Here is an 18,923-nt window from a genome sequence, read left to right as displayed (position 1 = left end):
GCCGACCATTTGACGCCTTTTTTACACGCCGACCATTTGACGCCTTTTTTACACGCCGACCATTTGACGCCTTTTTACACGCCGACCATTTGACGCCTTTTTTACACGCCAACCATTTGACACCTCTGATTTCATCATTGTTTCCAAAGGACGATTCATGCAAAAAAATCAAACTGAAGAGACCAAAAGCCCAGTACATCATGGAGGATGGTATTTCCCTTCCACGAGAGATGATTATTAGCTGAGAAACTACGGAAAACCAAATTCAGTATCCTTTTTGATGAGTCCACTGACAAAAGTGTCAGTCAAATCATTGCAGTCGTGGTGAGGTATTTTGATGATGAGAAATCTAAAGTGAAGGATTCGCTACTTGGCGTGATTGAGGTAGACGATAGTACTGCTGCGGCTGTGGAATTATACAAGTTAGTGAAAAAACTATTACATGATGTGGATACCACTCGCCAACATTATCGGACTTGGCGCGGACAACTGCGCTACTATGATGGGGTCATCCAACCGTTTTTAGGCCTTAATTAAAATGGATGTGCCTAATATATTCGTGCAAGGATGCATCTGTCATTCCATGGCCCTGTGCGCCAATCACGCCGCCAAACTGTTGCCGTCTGGTTGGAGGGCGGACTATGAGATATAGGAGCCTATTGTAGCCACAGTGCTAACCGCCAACGCGAGTTTGGTCTTATACAAGACGCAGTTGGGGAAGGAGCGAAGCACAAAATTTTGAAACTGTGTGAAACCCGATGGCTTACGAAGGGCGTCGTCGTAGGCCGGATTCTAGAACTATGGGACGTGCCTGAAGTTGTTTTTCCAAACCGAAATGCGAGATGTCAACGATCACACGGAGAAGGACAAAGCTGGTCACATCTATCAGATCATGAATTCGCCTGGAACGATATATGCTTCTGTTCCTACACTACATTTTGCCAAAGATCGACAGACTCGATGCTCAGTTTCAGTCAACATCGCTGAATATTCATCGGGTATCAGATGCGATCCGAGATGGGTACAGGGGGCTACTCAGTCTCCTTGTAGTGGAAACGAAGATAAAATCTATCGATGTAAGTGCTATCGACCCTGGTGATATTTCCACCCACAAGCCGCTCATGGACGTAATTCTGGGCGGAAAATGCACCGCCAAACTCCTTGAAGAACCACTTCAAGCAAAAGAGGTATGCTTCCGTAAGGACTGTAAGGCGTTTTTGGTGGACTTGTGCTTGCAGATTAGAGATTGATTGGATATGAATCCAAATGGTGTGCTCGGACGCTTGAAAATAATAAATCTGCGAGATGCCTTGGGTGATGGAGACAGGAAGCGAGCCGCTTCTATTAGCGCTCTGGCCGCCCAGTCGTTTCCTCATTTAGTTCCCGATCTTGATGAACTTGATGATCAATGGCGGCAACTCGGAATTTGTGATGTTACAAAAAGGATACGCTGATCCTGCCACACTGCTGGACAGTCCAGAGAAATTCTGGGATTCAGTGAGCAAAATGAAGGATGGACTCGGCGGCCACAAATTCGACATAATTTCACAGTTCACGAAATACATGATGTCTTCGCCACATTCGTCGGCATGCGTCGAACGCATATTTCCTCAAGTCAATATGACAAAAAGGAAACACACGAATCGGTTACATGCTTCTACACTGGAGGCGCGGCTCCTCGCAATCCAGCATATAACTGACCACGGAGGATGTGTGGCCTGGAAACCGTCCAAACTCATCGTCGAGGATGTTCGTGAGGGACGATGTTGGCAAAGGTACGAGAACAGAATGGGTCATCAGAATCAGGAAGAATCGGTCACGTTCGATGACGTCTACGACTAAATTCTGTATATGTGGGGTATGCCAACACCGACCCTGATCACGAACATCCTCGATAATGAGTTTGGATTTTGGATGGTTGTGTGATCGATATATGTAGCTACGTTCTTATAATAACACATCTTTTGCAATTTTATATCACTAAGTTAACACTGTCTTACATCTTGTTGTTTTAATTGCATATTGTTTTGTGTACTGTTTATACATATTTTCCATCAGAAGGCCATTCCGGGATTTTCCAGGATTTTTCATGACAAATTTCTGGGATTTTCCGAAATTCTGACTGGTAACGTTGCTTGGGAGCCACACTTAAGTCCTTTAAGGCCCAGTCACACCTTGACGTTTTAGCCAGCGATGGCAACGTATTAAAATTTATGTAAAACACTGGCTTACGTTGAACTTTTGATGTTTTTTTTTAAAGATTCGGACGTATTCATAGCGACTTGGTCTTATGTATAACGCATTAGTAACGGACACAGAACGTTTCGTTGTGTTATAGATAACTTATACCAACGAATGCTGAACCTGTTGTCGGCCTACACAACCTATGCCCAACGATAGTCTAACTTAGGCATAGCGCGTTGCACGCATCGCCGACGATGTTGTGACGTAGCCTATTAAAAGGCTGACGCACAACGATTCGAATCATAACTGCCGTAGAAATGGAAGTGACAACATCGCGGCCACACCTTGGCGATCTTGCCAGCGTATGCCGACCTAAGAAAAATGTGTCTAAAACGTTGGGGCACGTCAAATACGGTATGAGTAAGTTTGGTATACGTGAGTAGAACGCTAAAGTACGCTATCATACGTCGTAGTAAGTAGAGTACGTCAAGAAATTTTAAACATGTTCAAAATTTTACGACGTACTTGGCGTATGACACACGTTCCGCATGCGATGGGGATAAGTTGTACAAACGATATGCGGACGCTTACACACGTCCACAAAGGCTACTTATAAGCTACTCATAAGTCGAAACACGTCGCGGTAATGTCTTTTTTACGCGAAACTTATTTCTAACTTATGTTTGACGTGCTTTGAACCAATTCTTTACGTAGTCCCAACACACATCGACGTATGTAGACGTATTCCAATGACGTCTTCCGGTCGACAAAAAAAAATAAATGAACGTGTTTCTAACTTACAACTGCCATATAAAGACGTGTTCCCAGCGATTTTGGGAATTGGTATATAAAAATGGTGTTCATAAAAGGGGAACCCAACAGTGTTTTCGAGTCCTTTTTGAGTCGATGTCCATGTCAGCAGTAACAGTATCAGTATCAGTATCAGTATTAGTATTAGTAGTGGTTTGTTCATGTTGGCAGTAGTAGGTGAGTGTGAGGGGGAGGGTGTGGGTTATGATGGATCCTCCTTGCGTCCACGTGTCCACGGGTAGGAGACATCTTTGCACCATTGTTCGAAGTTATTCGCGGCTAATTTTTTATGGGGCTTTTTCAACAATGAGCTATGGCTTGTTTTTACGATTTAGGTCTATTCATAACGGGTTGGACAAATGCACAATGAACTAATAATGTGCATAGAGCGCTTCGATAACTTATAGATACGGTATACCAACGAATAATTATCGTGTAGCCGGCGTTCACAAACTATGACCAACGATAGCCTAACTTATCCATATCGTGCGGCAGTTTATCTTTGCCGGTGACGTGGGGTTTGCTATTCATAGGCTGCCACTCAACGATTTAAATGGCTGCATCTCCACTATTGAAAGTAGACGCTTGCACTCAACAATTGGATTTTTTTTTACACTCAACGATTTTTAAACGGTACCACTCAGCTATTTTCATTGTTTTCAATGAACGATTTAAATTGCTGTCACTCGCCTTTGTTTTTTGACGCTGGCGCTCGGAAATTTTAATCGTTTCTATTGAACGTGCTAAATCGCTCAAACCCCACGATTGAAAGTAGACGCTTGCGCTCAACAATTGGATTTTTTTTTACACTCAACGACTTTTAAACGGTACCACTCAACTATTTTCATTGTTTACAATGAACGATTTAAATTGCTGTCACTCGCCTTTGTTTTTTGACGCTGGGGTTTGGAAATTTGAAGCGTTTCTTCTGAACGTGTTAAAACGCTCAAACTCGACTATTTTAAATAGATGCTGCCGATGGACAATTGGAATCATAGCCAAGCTAGACATCGAAGTGTGAACATCCTCGTCATGCCGAAGAAAAGTTTGAAGAATGCTGCAAATAAGTGTCCTGGCCGTGGCCGTGGACGCTGACGCAAGGACGATCCATTATACCGACGTCTTTCAGCCTATGAGTAACTTAAAAGTAACGTCTGTCGATGTGTGGCAACGATCGCGTAACGTGCCAACAACACGTTAATCATAGGTTAGAAGTAAGTTTCGGGTACGCTAAACATTACCTCGGCGTGTCTCAACTTATGATTAACTTACAAGTAGCATGTGTTGACGTCCGTCAACGATCGCAGACTGTGCATACAACTTGTGGCCAGCGTAGCGGAACGTGTGAGTCATACGCCGGCATACGTCGTGAAATTTCAAGCATAAAAAATTTGAGGACAACCGAAAAGTACAACGTTTAAAGCCAGCGTACAACGACGTATGGCAGTGTTTTTCAGCGTGCTCTCAATGTTATCAAAACTTACCCATAACGTATTCAACGTGTGCCAGCGTTTGAGAAAAAAATTTCAAAAATCGGCATACGTTGGCTAAAACGTCAAGGCGTGACTGGGCCTTAAAGAGCTGCAGGTTGTCGAGCCATCGCACCTACCCAACTCCTCCACATAGTTTTGTCTTTTCTCATCCACAATGTTTTTAGATATCATGTTATATATCATTTTAGGCTCTATCTCTTAATTGTGAAGTATCACCATAAAGATTATAATATCCGGATCCGGATCTTAACCAAAATATAACTAATTCGTCCTTTTCACACATTGAAACTCCTGTCCACCAAGTTTTATTTAAATCCATCCACAACTTTTTGAGATATCCTGCTCATAGACAAACAGAAAAACAGGGGCAAAAACATGACTTCCATCCACCTTTGGTGGCAGAGGTTAAAAAATTTTGTTTTTTACAATTCATTATTTTTATTATTATTATTATTATTATTATTATTATTATTATTATTATTATTATTAGACTAATTAGAGGATAGAAATGATGAATGTAACTGTTTTTGAGAAGAAGCTACATGGAAATATTATCTGTCAGGTGTTCTTTTGTTCCTTTTCCATTATTGTATTCTGCTAAGCCTGGTGTTGGCTTTATGGTTAAGTCGGCTGGCCGAAGATCTTAAGGTCTTGAGTTTGAGCCTTAACAACACAAAGTTTGAGCCTTGAGCTTGAGTTGCTGTGCTATTAAACAACACCAGGTTGATTCAGCCTGTCGTCCTTTGGTTGGCAAATGAGTACTAGATTACTGGAAATAGGGGGCACTGCATCAGTGGCACAGCTGTGCTCCCACAAATGATGCAACCAGCAGCCATAGGCTGCATACAAAGTCTTATTACAAAGGACCAAACGTATATGGTTATGGATGGATATTTGTGACCACATCGTACAAGGAAACAAGGAAATCTAACACAGGTGGAGACCATTCAGCCCATCATGCCTGTGCAAACACCATACTGATTTATCAACACAAGATTCAAAGAAGAAAATGCAAAAGAAGTTTTTAATTAATTAAATACATTTTTACTAATGAAATCTATATTGATGACTTCCGTCATCTGTTTGTGTGTTTGTGTGTGAGTGTGTTTGTTTGTGTGTGTTTGTTTGTAGGCACGATAACTCAAGAACGGAAGAAGCTACCAATGTCAAATTCCACCATGTGATTCAGGAGGGTGATGGCTAGCGCTGATTAGATTTTGGTCAAAATCGGTCAAAGGTCAAGGTCACAGTGAGGTCAAATATTCGATTTTTGATGGTTTGGTACAGATAACTCGAGAACGGAAGAAGCTACCAATATCAAATTACACCAGGTGATTCAGGAGGGTGATGGCTCGTGCTGATTAGATTTTGGTCAAAATCGGTCAAAGGTCAAGGTCACAGTGAGGTCAAACATTCAAAACATTCGATTTTTGATGGTTTGGTACAGAATCATCGTAGAAACTTCTGGTTTGTGTCACTACCTTCTCAAGAGACAGCTTTTATTAGCAAGGTCAGAGGTGAAGTTGACGATTTCGTAAGTACCAGTCTATGACTGCTTGTTTGTTTGTTTTTTTGGTTTTTAAATTATTACTTACGAAATCTAAAGATTTTGTAAGAATATTGATGACTTCCGTCCTCTGTTTGTGTGTTTGTTTGTTTGTTTGTGTGTGTGTGTGTTTGTAGGCACGATAACTCGAGAACGGAAGAAGCTACCAATGTCAAATTACACCACGTGATTCAGGAGGGTAGTGGCTAGCGTTGATTAGATTTTGGTCAAAATCGGTCAAAGGTCAAGGTCAAAGTGAGGTCAAACATTCGATTTTTGATTGTTTGGTACAGAATCATCGTAGAAACTTCTGGTTTGCATCGCTACCTTCTCCAGAGACAGCTTTTATTAAACAAGGTCAGAGGTCAAGTTCACGATTTCCTAAGTACCAGTCTATGACTGCTTGTTTTTTTATCTTGCCAAAACGAAGTTTTTGCAAGATATGTTAGTCAGCTTGTATGTTTTTTTTTTTGTTTGTTTGTAATCACGTATAAATCACTCTGCAGAGCACAGTTATCATTGGAAATTTTTGTAACTTCGCATATCAGAGGCCTATAGAGGTCCCTTTCAGCGCATAAAATTTTGAAGGTCAAGGTCAAAGGTCAAGGTCACTTTGTCGCAAATCAGGGGAGTTGATGAAACCCTTATTTTTTGAGTAATTTTGATCGGATCGTCTTCAAACTTCATGGGAATATAGTTCATGGTTTGGCGCTCAGCTGATTAATTTTTGGTGGCGATTGGCCTTGACCTTCATGGTTAGCGCCTAAGGTCAAACATATTTGACCCCAAGGTCAAATTTTCAAGTTATAGGAACCATATCGTATTGTACCTCAAATTGAACACCTCGATGAGTGCTTTCTAGATATGTCAAGCTTGAGACATTATGACCTCATTTGGTGACGTTATGAGGCAAACGCATATTTTTCATGGTTACTCTGTAGAACGATTCTCATCGGAATCTCTCGTAGGCAGATATTCCTCAAGGAGTCGCTCCTGGTGGATAGCAGCTCTGTTCACCTCAGTGTGACCTTAAAGAAGTCGCACATGGTCATCTTTTGGCAAGATACGGGTCACCCTGCGGGTGACATTGGTTTATTTTGTAGTTTTTTTTTTTTTTTCTTTTCTTCCCCTCAGGGGAGGGGGCATGGGCTTGGTTAAAAACACACATCAACCAGACAACCCCCCTTGACAAGACCCTCACCAACAGCACTCTGTACACATGCACACAATCACCCATCAATGCTCAAACTACCGAAAAGTTTTATCAACATCCCGATACCCCTCTATCTCCATAACTTCCAGGTACCTATCCAATTCTAATTTAAACTTATCGACTGTTTCTGCTGCCACTACCTTTCTCAGGAGATCATTCCATGCATTAACTACTCTCTGAGTAGAAGACCTCTGCCTTACTACCATCTTAACTCTCCTCTTCTTTACTTTCAGGCAATGGCCCTGGTCCTATCACTGTCTACTCTGTTGAATAATTCATCTGCACTTATTTTATCTTTACCTTTCATTACCTCAAACATCTCTATCATATCTCCTCGTAACCACCACCTTTCCAGTGAATAAAGCCCTGTCTCCTTCAGCCGCTCCTCATCGCTGAGTCTAGTTAGGCCCGGAATCAATCTAGTAGCCCTACGCTGAACCCCCTCTATGCCATCTATGTCCTTCTGGAACTGTGGTGACTAAAATTTCACAATAATCTAGATCTGGGCCTAATTAAATTCCTGTACAATGTTAACACCACCTCTTTTGATTTATAAATGATCCCCCTCCAAATACAACCTAAAACCCTATTTGTTTTACCTATAGCTGCCTGGCCCTGTGCTGCCTGCTTACCTCCCATATCTATTACCACCCCCAGATCCTTCTCCTGTGTGACACGCTCCAAAATTTCCCCTTGCATCCTGTAATCTCTATTTTCATTGTTCTTTCCCATCCCCAACACCTTACACATGCTCAGGTTAAATTACATCTGCAAATCTTTTGCCCAATCTATGCAAGTATCAATACTTTCCTCAATCTGTTCACCACCCCCTCTGCTATCCACTTTACCTCCAAGCTTTGTGTCATCTGCAAATTTTGAAAATTTACTCTTTACCCCATTATCCGAATCGTTGATGTAAATAATGAATAGTAATGGTCTGAGTCCTGATCCCTGAGGTACCCCGCTCCTTACATCCTCCCAGCAAGACATCCTCCCACTTACAGCCACTCTTTGCTTCCTACCACTAAGGCAGTTTTGGAATCCAATTAGCTACCTGATCAACCACTCCACAAGCCCTTACTTTGGCCTACATCCTCTGATGTGGTACCTCATCAAATGCCTCCTTAAAGTCTAGATATACTAGGTCCACTGTCTTTCCCTCATCCACCCAATCAGACACTGCTTCATGGAACTCTAAAAGATTTGTTAAACAGGAACTACCTTTGGTAAACCCATGCTGACTACATTTAATTAGTTTGTAATTATTTAAATGGTTCCTCATCCAGTCCTTAATTAATGTCTCCAACACCTTCCCCACAACGGAAGTCAAACTAACAGGTCTATAGTTTCCCAATTCTTCTCTGGATCCTTTCCTAAATAATGGTGTTACATTTGCTACTGTCCAATCTTCCATGGAACTCCAGGTAACTCCAGGGAACCAGGCCTTACTCATCACAATTACATCAATTACATCATTACATCAACATCTTCTTCTTCTTCTAATTCAAATTTTCTTTAAAAACTTCTGCCATGTTGTTTCGAAACATTATATAGCAAGCTAACCTAAAAAGCACATTCGTGACTTCCCTGTATTCCTCAGCACAATCTATTTTGTTGCATTGTTAGATTAATCGAGATTGAGATCGAGATATGGGCAAAAGGAAATATATGAAGTGAAAACCCAGCCGGAAGTCCAAAGGAAGCGGTGTATTGGGGGTATGTCTGCTCTGTAAGGCTGGCAGTTCGACTTGATCTCATGCAGTTTTTGATATTGTGTTGCCTTTGCCGTCCAGCTCCAACTGATAATCTAGACTAATAAATGTCAGTGTGTGTCAGTAATGTGTGTGTGTGTGTGTGTGTTTGTGTGTGTGAGTGTGTGTCACCTCCATAACTCCAAAACTATAAAACCTAGCAGCCTGAAACTTTGCATACATACTAAGGGAACTCCAAGGAAGTGCAAGGGTGAAAATTGGGTGTTTGGGTTAATTGAAACACTCATTTTGAAGATAATTAACAGCCTTATTTAATTATCCTCAATCAAGGCTCATCCTTGGTCAACTTGCTCTCCCTCACTGGGGTCTTGATTCACCATTTTTTTTTGACCTTCCTAACAATGCCTTGACTTGGAAAAGGCCAAAACAGTTTCTTAACAATAAAGCGCAAAAGTTTTTTTTCACTTTCCTCACTCTTATCATCGAATGCCTGATCTTTATCCCTACGGATTGCTATATACATCACTTTTGTAAGTGCTATTGTTTTCAAATTCGGAGCTTGAAGTGATTACATGCATTATTTGACACAATTTTCTACGTTTTACTCTAATGGACTAATTAAAGTGCATAATCAAAATATCATTGCTGTTTTGAGGATCAGATCACGTGGACTAAATAACTGTTGAAATCTGGAGTGAAATCTGAAAATTTTAAGAAATCGGCGGTTTATTTGGTTTTTGCATGTACGTCCAATTGCCAATCGACCTGCAATCGCTTGCCAAGTCAGCCATTCCTTATCATCCATTTGGTTGGAGTGCTTAAGCCACACGGTGAGCACCCTGGAGTAGATAGCGGTATTATGCACATAGTTCGTACCCTGATCTGGAGGTCCGTTTGCTCTTAGCACAAAAAGGTATGTAGACAGCACACACGGACGTGGTATAAATGGGTAGCTTTGGATTTGTAAAGGGACTCTTCACGGATGTGTGTGTGTGTGTGTGTGTGTGTGTGTGTGTGTGTGTGTGTGTGTGTGTGTGTGTGTGTGTGTGTGTGTGCGCGCGTGTGCGTGAGCCTGCATGCTTGGTTACGTGTGTGGGATTTGTAGGGGTGCAGACTGAACTCGCAGGTGTGTAGACTGAACTCGCAACCAGGCCCATGGTGAGTGGACCCGTGGTGTGTGGTGCCAAGGTATGTGGTGGAGATTTCAATTTTTAACCTCAGCAGCGTCCTCCTTTGTCCTTTGTCCTCGAGACTGTTTCTCAAGCAATTTGTTGTTTTATATGAATCGGATTTGCTTTACAAAGGTTACATGTTTCTGTTTGTGAGTTTCAAAGCAAAATATATTTGAGAACACCCGATTTCTGATCCTTTTGCCATAGTAACGAATTTCTAAATTACTGAGCCAAAATGTTTATGCACATCTTCTTGAAATGTTAATAACGCAATGTTGTATTTCTAATTTGTTCATTGAAATTCCCTCAAAATAATGGTGAAAGCTTCTCAAGGTTTTTGGTTGTTTTCAGTATGTACTATCGTCAGTAATCACACTGACTCCAATCAGCCGATTACCGAAAAATTGCCGATATCAGCTAAGCACTAATATACATTATTTTTTGTATATATATATATATATATATATATATATATATATATATATATATATATATATATATATATATATATATATATATATATATATATATATATTGTGTTATCCCTGTGTCGTAAGAGGCGACCAGGGTTGTCAGGAAGGGCATCCGGCGTAAAACATGTGCCAAATCACGATGTGGATCATACGGATGATCCGCTGTGGCGACCCTGAACCGGAGCAGCCAAAAGAAGAGGAAGAAGGTATATATATATATATATATATATATATATATATATATATATATATATATATATATATATATATATATATATATATATATATATATATATATATATATATATATATATATATATATATATATATATATATATATATATATACATACATATATATATACATACATGTATATACATATATATATATACATACATATATATATACATACATGTATATACATATATATACATACATATATACATATATATACATACATATATATACATACATATATACATATATATATATATACATATATAGTGTGTGAGTGTTGTTCTTTACAAAGCACAACATATTCTATATATATATATATATATATATATATATATATATATATATATATATATATATATATATATATATATATATATATATCTCTCTCTCTCTCTCTCTCTCTCTCTCTCTCTCTCTCTCTCTCTCTCTCTCTCTCTCTCTCTCTCTCTCTCTCTCTCTCTCTCTCTCTCTCTCTCTGACGGTGGTTTTATCTGGACGTGTCTGGATGGTGGTTATGTCTGGACGGAACCTCCCCTCATGCCTCCTTCCCTCCCCCCACTCCTCCTCCCTCACCCCTCCTTCCACACTCCCCCACCTTTCCTCGCTTCCCCACCCACCCTCGGTCTCCTTCTCTCCTCTTCCCCTCCATCCTCACTCTCTCCCCCCAACTCCTCGCTTTCTCTCCCCTCCCCCTCCTTAGTATTCCCATCAGCGAAGCGACGGGTGGTATTTGCGAGTTTAAAATTAATATAAATTTGTGCTCACTTCCTTTTTATTTATACGTGTTGGGTTCTGACTTCTGATTTACAGTATATTATATATATATATATATATATATATATATATATATATATATATATATATATATATATATATATATATATATATATTCAATCAGGGAACAAAATTTATTTGGCTGACCTCCCCCCCCCCCCAGCACCATCCAGTACATCCCCTCCACCATTCCCCCATCCCCCCACAACTCTTGATACACCATCACCCCCACTAACCCACACCGACCATTCACCCCGTTCCCACACTCTCAGAGAAAGCAGGCATGTTTAAAGATGCCTAAGCCTCTGCAGCATCATGTAGTGAGGTGCACGAAGTGCGCCGATCCACATGAGTAATAATAATAATTATAACTGAATTCCGCTTTCCGATGATCGAGGAGGGATGAGCAAAAGTTCTGTGGCTTAATGTATAAGTAAACAACTAGAATTAAATGGTATTGTTTTGTGAAAGGTTTAAACTGTTATTTAAAAGATTGTGAAACACAAACATCCATCAGTTAATATTGTAAAAAGAGTTTGCAAAAAAATTATAAAAAGGAATTGTTGATTTAATTTTTTTTGACTTCATAAATGGACGAGCTAATAATTATCCTGCACATGCATATGGTCTCTTTTATTGGATTTATTTTCTCAGTAAATTGTTTGGTTGCTTCTTTTACTCCCTTACCAGATGGGATACAGAATGTGGTGTGCGCAACTCTGTGGCCTCTGACATTACTAACCTGAGGACATTGTTGGACGAGTACACGCTGGCACGCACTGAGCTTGAGACAGATGTGGAGGCACAGAAGGATGAACTGGCCTACATTAAGAAGAGCCATGCAGAGGTAAAAGGGCTGGCATTATGTCAGGGTGAGGTGGAGGAAGGTGAATTGAGAAATGAAGAGAAGGCAGGTGAGAGTCAAATGGGTCAAGGAATTGTGGAGGACGAAGGTTGGGGAGAGGGAGAGGGGAGATTGGGATAGAAATGGTTGGGGGAGGTAGGAAAGACACAGGGAAAAAAATACATATCTTTCAATTTCCTTATAAGAATATGTAGAGGCCCCATAATAACACATTTTTCTAGCAATAGTCATGGGACACTCTTTGCCTTTCCATTTGTGAGAATTGTCCACAAGTGATTGTGATTTGATCTTCATTGTGTAGTTCCATGTACTCTGACCGTCAATGTGGCATATCGTCAAGAAGGAAGAGAACTCTAACGGATTGTACGATGGAAATGAAGAGGCCCTTTTGTCACATCAAACCTCCTTGCTGCGTCGAAAGAGTCTGGGAAATCACTGTCAGACGAGTGTCAGTGCAGTTTGGAGAGCCATATATATCGGGAAACTGCAACTTGAGCACACAATTTCTCATCAGTGTGGTCAATGCGGAAACAGGTTTTGTTTTGAAAAGTGAACAGTCCAGGCACCCACGTTAAATATAAGCTCAACAAGAAGGAGCAGTGGAAAATCATGAAGAACTACGGGACACAATAGTGAGGTAGGGTCAAGAATCAATATCACCTCCAATCTATCAACAACTCTTAGTAGATGCCAAACTAATGGTTATTGGGATTTGTGAAATGAAATTGCATCTGTCCCATGACTTGTGGTGGGATAAAATAAAATAAGGGTGATTTTTTTAGGGTAGATGTTGACGAGTTGTAAAGAAATAGCAAATAGCACAGATTTATGAATTCAGTTGATTGCCGTTTTAAGGTCATTTAAGTGATCATCAAGTCATATGACTTGAGATGACTCTTCATAATCAGTTTTTTTCATGATGGAGCGCTTACTTACTACTGCAGTGAAACGTAAAGATACCGTGGGATATTTATGTCCATCAAGTAGTGTTAGCAGATGGGACACCTGTCCTCACGTCTATCCGAGGAACAGCACACTTTATGATGAAACACCCTGCCTGCGAAGCACCAATTTGACAGTTTAATAGTTGAGTCGGTAATCAAATGAGACCAAACAGCTCAAAGGTAAGTTTGCTACTTCTGTACTGTCCTATCAGATAAAATTGATCTCCACAATGGTGAATGACCTTAAATCCTTTAGTTTGCTGAAATGAATGAAGTCCAGTGCGACCTTAAGGTTAAACATACAATCAGAGTTCCCTTGTAAGGATTCCTCAGTCGTGTGGGGCCCCATGCAATTTCATGGCCCTCATGCTGTGTCTACCCAGATGCATGTTGAGCTTGGGATCCACCTTGATCTCAGGGCTCACCTTGAGCTGTATGCCCATTACATATATTAATGCCCATACATTAATCCTGCCCTGCATGCCCATACATTAATCCGCCACTAGTAAGGAACCAAAATCAGGGAGATCATTAGGCTTATCAAGTATGAACAATGGTTGCAAACTTATTGTTGTTTGTTCATGCTCTATCCTTTAAAAAATGTCAAGCAAGTAAGTAGCACGCACCATTTTGAAAGTCGTTGGTTTGACTCGGCCAGTGTTAGAACCTCTGACTTCCCAGACTCAGAGCGAATGCTCCAACCATTTTGCCACTTATCTCGGTCATAACTCCGGAGGAAAAGAGAAGTGATACAATCAATTTCAAAAGTTGTCTGAAAAACGAATTAGCGAAAATTATGTCAATATTTTATAGGAAGCTTGGATGGGCAAGAAGATTCCCAAATTAAGTCAAGGGAGAACTATTTGGATTGATATCATGGAGATAGAGGGATGCACAGAATGTTTTTGGTGATATCACTTGAAATGGAATATCAGGATCCTTTTATATCACTGATATGTGACGTGTCCTCAAGCAGATATAGCAAATTTCTGAATATTATAATAAAATAAATTCAGACCCATACTACCTTGGAGAGGTGCAGGATGCTCACACTAAGTGTTGTGCATTTCCATGGCTGGGAATCAACACTAGACTGTTTGCCACTTTGTCGTAAGGAGCAGGAATTTCCAGCAGGAATTTGTAATTGTCTCAGGTCAGGTCAGGAATGGGAGCATGCGCCAGAGCAGCGTGTCGCTGCATCCACTTTCCGCCGCTATTCTAGGGGCCTCCGCCTGGCCATCCCCCAGGCAGATGCCTGGACCATCCCAATCTCCTTGAGATGCCGATCAACCTGCTGCAACCACCAGGCACGTGGTTGGCCCATTGACCACCTCCACTCACGTGACTCCCTCGCTGAGAAAATCTGGTGAGCAGGATCAGCATCAGGAAAACGAGCCACATGTCCATACAGCCACAGCTGATGCTCATGGACTATGCAGGTAACAAATCTCATTTGAGTCTCTCTCAGCAACCACTCGGACACAACGTCCGACCAGCAATAGCCAAGGATTCTCCAAAGAGACCTGGTACCAAAGGAGTTAAGTCTCTGTCTCAGATCCTTGGTCAGAGTCCAAGTCTCACATCCATAGAGCAAGACTGGAAGCACCAAGGACCTGAAGACTCGGACTTTCGTCCTCTCGCACAGGTACCGGCAGCGCCACACCCCATTATTCAGTGAATCCATGATTCCCCCAGGCCCGACCCAGACATCTATTGACCTCTGACTCACAGCCAGCAGAGACATGAATATCAGTGCCAATCTCTCCACAACCTCAACATCCTCACCACAAACAGGCACAGACAGGAGAGCAGCATCCAAGATGTCATTGAAAGCCTTGATCTTAGTTTTGACCCAGAAAACCCGTAATCCCAGTGGCTCCGACTCCTCATTCAGCACCTTGAGGGCCCCCAAAAGGATATCTAAAGTCTCTGCAAAGATGACTGGATCATCTGCGAAATCAAGGTCAGATATCTTGACATTCCCAAACGATGCACCGCAGCTTGATCTCTCTGACATCCTCCCTAGAATCCAGTCCATACAAGTGCTGAAAAGTGTGGGGGCCAGTACACACCCCTGACGAACTCCAGTAACAACTGGAAATAAGTCAGAGATTGTCTCAGGTATTAGTAAACTATCTTTTTTAATGACTGTGTGTTCTTTCAAATCGACTGGTGGATTCCAGCAGCCCTGGCTGAATATCCCTTTGAAGAGCGGTGTGCACACAATGCAATGATCTCTACCTGCAAATCACCAGGATTCAAATTTGTTCATGGTCAGGCTAGGAAATTAACCCAGACTAGAAGGCTAAAAGACTGGTATACTACCACTCAACTGGCATGTCAGCACTTAATTTAATGAAAGTGCATCATGGAGTACTTTCACATCATTTCAATTCATCTCTGGTGAAATCTGGATATGTTAACGTGGATTAATATGACATTGACAGACAAAGAGCAGATAAATAGCATGAAGGAATTAATATGACCAAGTTGTAGCGACAGCATGTACTTAAGACTTGAATGTGCATGCAATGCAGGATTTGGCTGAGCTTCGAAGTCACCTGGAAACTACCCTCAATGTGACGGAGATGAAAGGTGATGACCTGACAGACGTTCTGAGCAACTTGCGCTCGCAGTACGAAACCTTCATTGACAAGATCCGCGATGAAGCAGAGGAGAACTTCCGCAAATTGGTGAGACATTTTGACAAGCACTTATTATTACTTTCATATGATTGTCATTTCAAAGTTGGGAATTATTTCAACATTGGATTAAAATGTATTTTCTTAGTAGTTGAATGTGGTTATTGAATTTTTGGGATTCTTTTCAAACTTGGAATTTTTTTTATTTTATTTTTTACAAAAATGATAGCTTGAAGCATTTTCGAAAGAACAATGAATGAATGAGTAGATAGATAAATAAATAACTTTGATCTCTTTAAAAAAAAACACGAGAAAGGCACTTGTAGAACCTTGTGCTTTGTTAACTGAGCATGCTGCTATTATGGCCCACTACTTTATGGCCCACAGACCCATATCATTCATGCACCCTCTTTTGTCATGTAGTTTCTTGGCATGTGTTATAAATGTCATAAATTTAATTGTTCACTTTCATCAGGTCATAGATCAGACATATGAAGTTCCAGATTTTTCGGAGGAAGATTTCAATTCAACCAATTATGGCTGGAATACCACTTCACCGATGACTCCATCGTTATCACCATGTGCACCCGATGGGGGAGCTGATAACATACAGTTTGCCAAGTTTCAATTGTTTTCATTGAGTGGTTTTGGAAATGATGTCCAATTTTTTTTCCTTTAATCCAATATGACTGACATTTGGTATGTGACCTATGATATCAGGATCATCATTAAAATATCCTCCATGATGATATAAAATACGAGTCCCTCCCAAAATTTTGTATTGATTGGACAAACGGTTGCAGAGAAAAACATTTTTCAAGCGAAAATATATAGACGTAGACACATATACACACACAGACAGGGGTTCACACAAACACACAAAGTCTCGCATCCCCTTTGGGGCGAGACTTAAAATAAAAGCTTTGCAATGGAAACCCATCCCTAATACGTATGTGTATTGCAAACCTAAATACCACTCAGTGGTGGAAAACCATACTATCTGGTCAGGTAAACAAAGAAGCCATCCAAAGACTTCTGTATCACCCTTTGGACATCATCAGTTTGTAGCCACCCAAGGACTCCTCTTTCATCCTTTGGACCATCAGTTTGGAGTTATCCAAAGACTTCTGTATCACCCTTTGGACATCATCAGTTTGTAGCCACCCAAGGACTCCTCTTTTACTCTTTGGACATAATCAGTTTGGAGCTATCCAAAGACTTCTGTATCACCCTTTGGACCATCAATTTGTAGCCACCCAAGGACTCCTCTTTTACCCTTTGGACATCATGAGTTTGGAGCTATCCAAGGACTTCTATTTCATCCGTTGGAGTTATCCAATAACTTCTGTATCACCCTTTGGACATCATCAGTTTGTAGCCATCCAAGGACTTCTGTTTAACCCTTTGGACATCATCAGTTTGGAGCCATCCAATGACTTCTGTTTAACCCTTTGGACATCATCAGTTTGGAGCCATCCAATGACTTCTGTTTAATCCTTTGGACATCATCAGTTTGGAGCTATCCAAGGACTTCTGTTTAATCCTTTGGACATCATCAGTTTGGAGCTATCCAAGGACTTCTGTTTAATCCTTTGGACATCATCAGTTTGGAGCCATCCAAGGACTTCTGTTTAACCCTTTGGACATCATCAGTTTGGAGCCATCCAATGACTTCTGTTTAATCCTTTGGACATCATCAGTTTGGAGCTATCCAAGGACTTCTGTTTAATCCTTTGGACATCATCAGTTTGGAGCTATCCAAGGACTTCTGTTTAATCCTTTGGACATCATCAGTTTGGAGCTATCCAAGGACTTCTGTTTAATCCTTTGGACATCATCAGTTTGGAGCTATCCAAGGACTTCTGTTTTATCCTTTGGAAATCATCAGTTTGGAGCTATCCAAGGACTTCTGTTTAATCCTTTGGACATCATCAGTTTGGAGCTATCCAAGGACTTCTGTTTAATCCTTTGGACATCATCAGTTTGGAGCTATCCAAGGACTTCTGTTTAATCCTTTGGACATCATCAGTTTGTAGCCATCCAAGAACTTCTGTTTAATCCTTTGGAAATCATCAGTTTGGAGCTATCCAAGGACTTCTGTTTAATCCTTTGGACATCATCAGTTTGGAGCTATCCAAGGACTTCTGTTTAATCCTTTGGACATCATCAGTTTGGAGCCATCCAAGGACTTCTGTTTCATCCTCCGGACATCATCAGTTTAGAGCCGATTGTGTGTTAGGCTGCAGTTACTTTCCTCAAGAAGTCTGAGTAACTTCACGCTTGAGAGCATATACTTTGCCTTTTATAATCACAATTACACATGCTCACATCCTTGGGTGACCATTGGTGTGATGCAGTGGTTTCTATGTTATCTCGGTGAACACTGGTTGGTCATATACAGGTAATTGACAAAAAATGAAAATACCAATATAAAGTTACTTAATAGAGCATTGGCCCACCGAGTGTGTCCAGTGCAGCCTGTATGTGCCGTGGCATAGAGTCCATCAACGTCTGGAATTCTGCCGGAGGGATGCAGCACCATTCTCCCACGAGAAAGTCAATCAACTCACACCTGTATGATGTAGGTTGAAAATGCTGTCTCAGGCGACGCTCGAGAATATCCCATAAATGCTCGATTGGGTTCAGATCTGGTGACTGAGAAGGCCGTGACATATGGATAACATCAGCGTCATGCTCATCAAACCATTGGGTGACCACACGTGTTCTGTTGTGGATAGGGGCATTGCAGGTGGTGGAGGGGAGGGGGAGTCTCCTCTTGTAGACATATTTAATTAGCCATAATTATAGGTAACCAGGCCTGTGCAGCATTTTTATACATGACCCTAAGGATGATGGGA

The 18,923-nt window shown here is 41.0% G+C and overlaps 1 protein-coding gene across 1 annotated transcript in view; it reads left to right on the top strand.

Annotated features, from left to right (window-relative positions):
• Positions 1-18,923, top strand: part of LOC147026978 (keratin, type I cytoskeletal 19-like) — a 50,632-nt gene that overhangs the window by 14,792 nt on the left and 16,917 nt on the right. Inside the window, exons 3-4 of the mRNA XM_085882934.1 lie at positions 12,305-12,461; positions 15,961-16,116. Coding sequence (XP_085739060.1) covers positions 12,305-12,461; positions 15,961-16,116 — 313 coding nt within the window. The remainder of the gene's footprint in view (positions 1-12,304; positions 12,462-15,960; positions 16,117-18,923) is intronic.

This window comes from Eptatretus burgeri, chromosome 5 (assembly GCF_056783735.1).
Source record: "Eptatretus burgeri isolate ZD-2024b chromosome 5, Ebu_testis_v1, whole genome shotgun sequence".
Lineage (NCBI taxonomy): Eukaryota > Metazoa > Chordata > Myxini > Myxiniformes > Myxinidae > Eptatretus > Eptatretus burgeri.
Note: the sequence above shows the minus strand (reverse complement) of the source record. Positions and strands in the feature narration are given on the sequence as shown.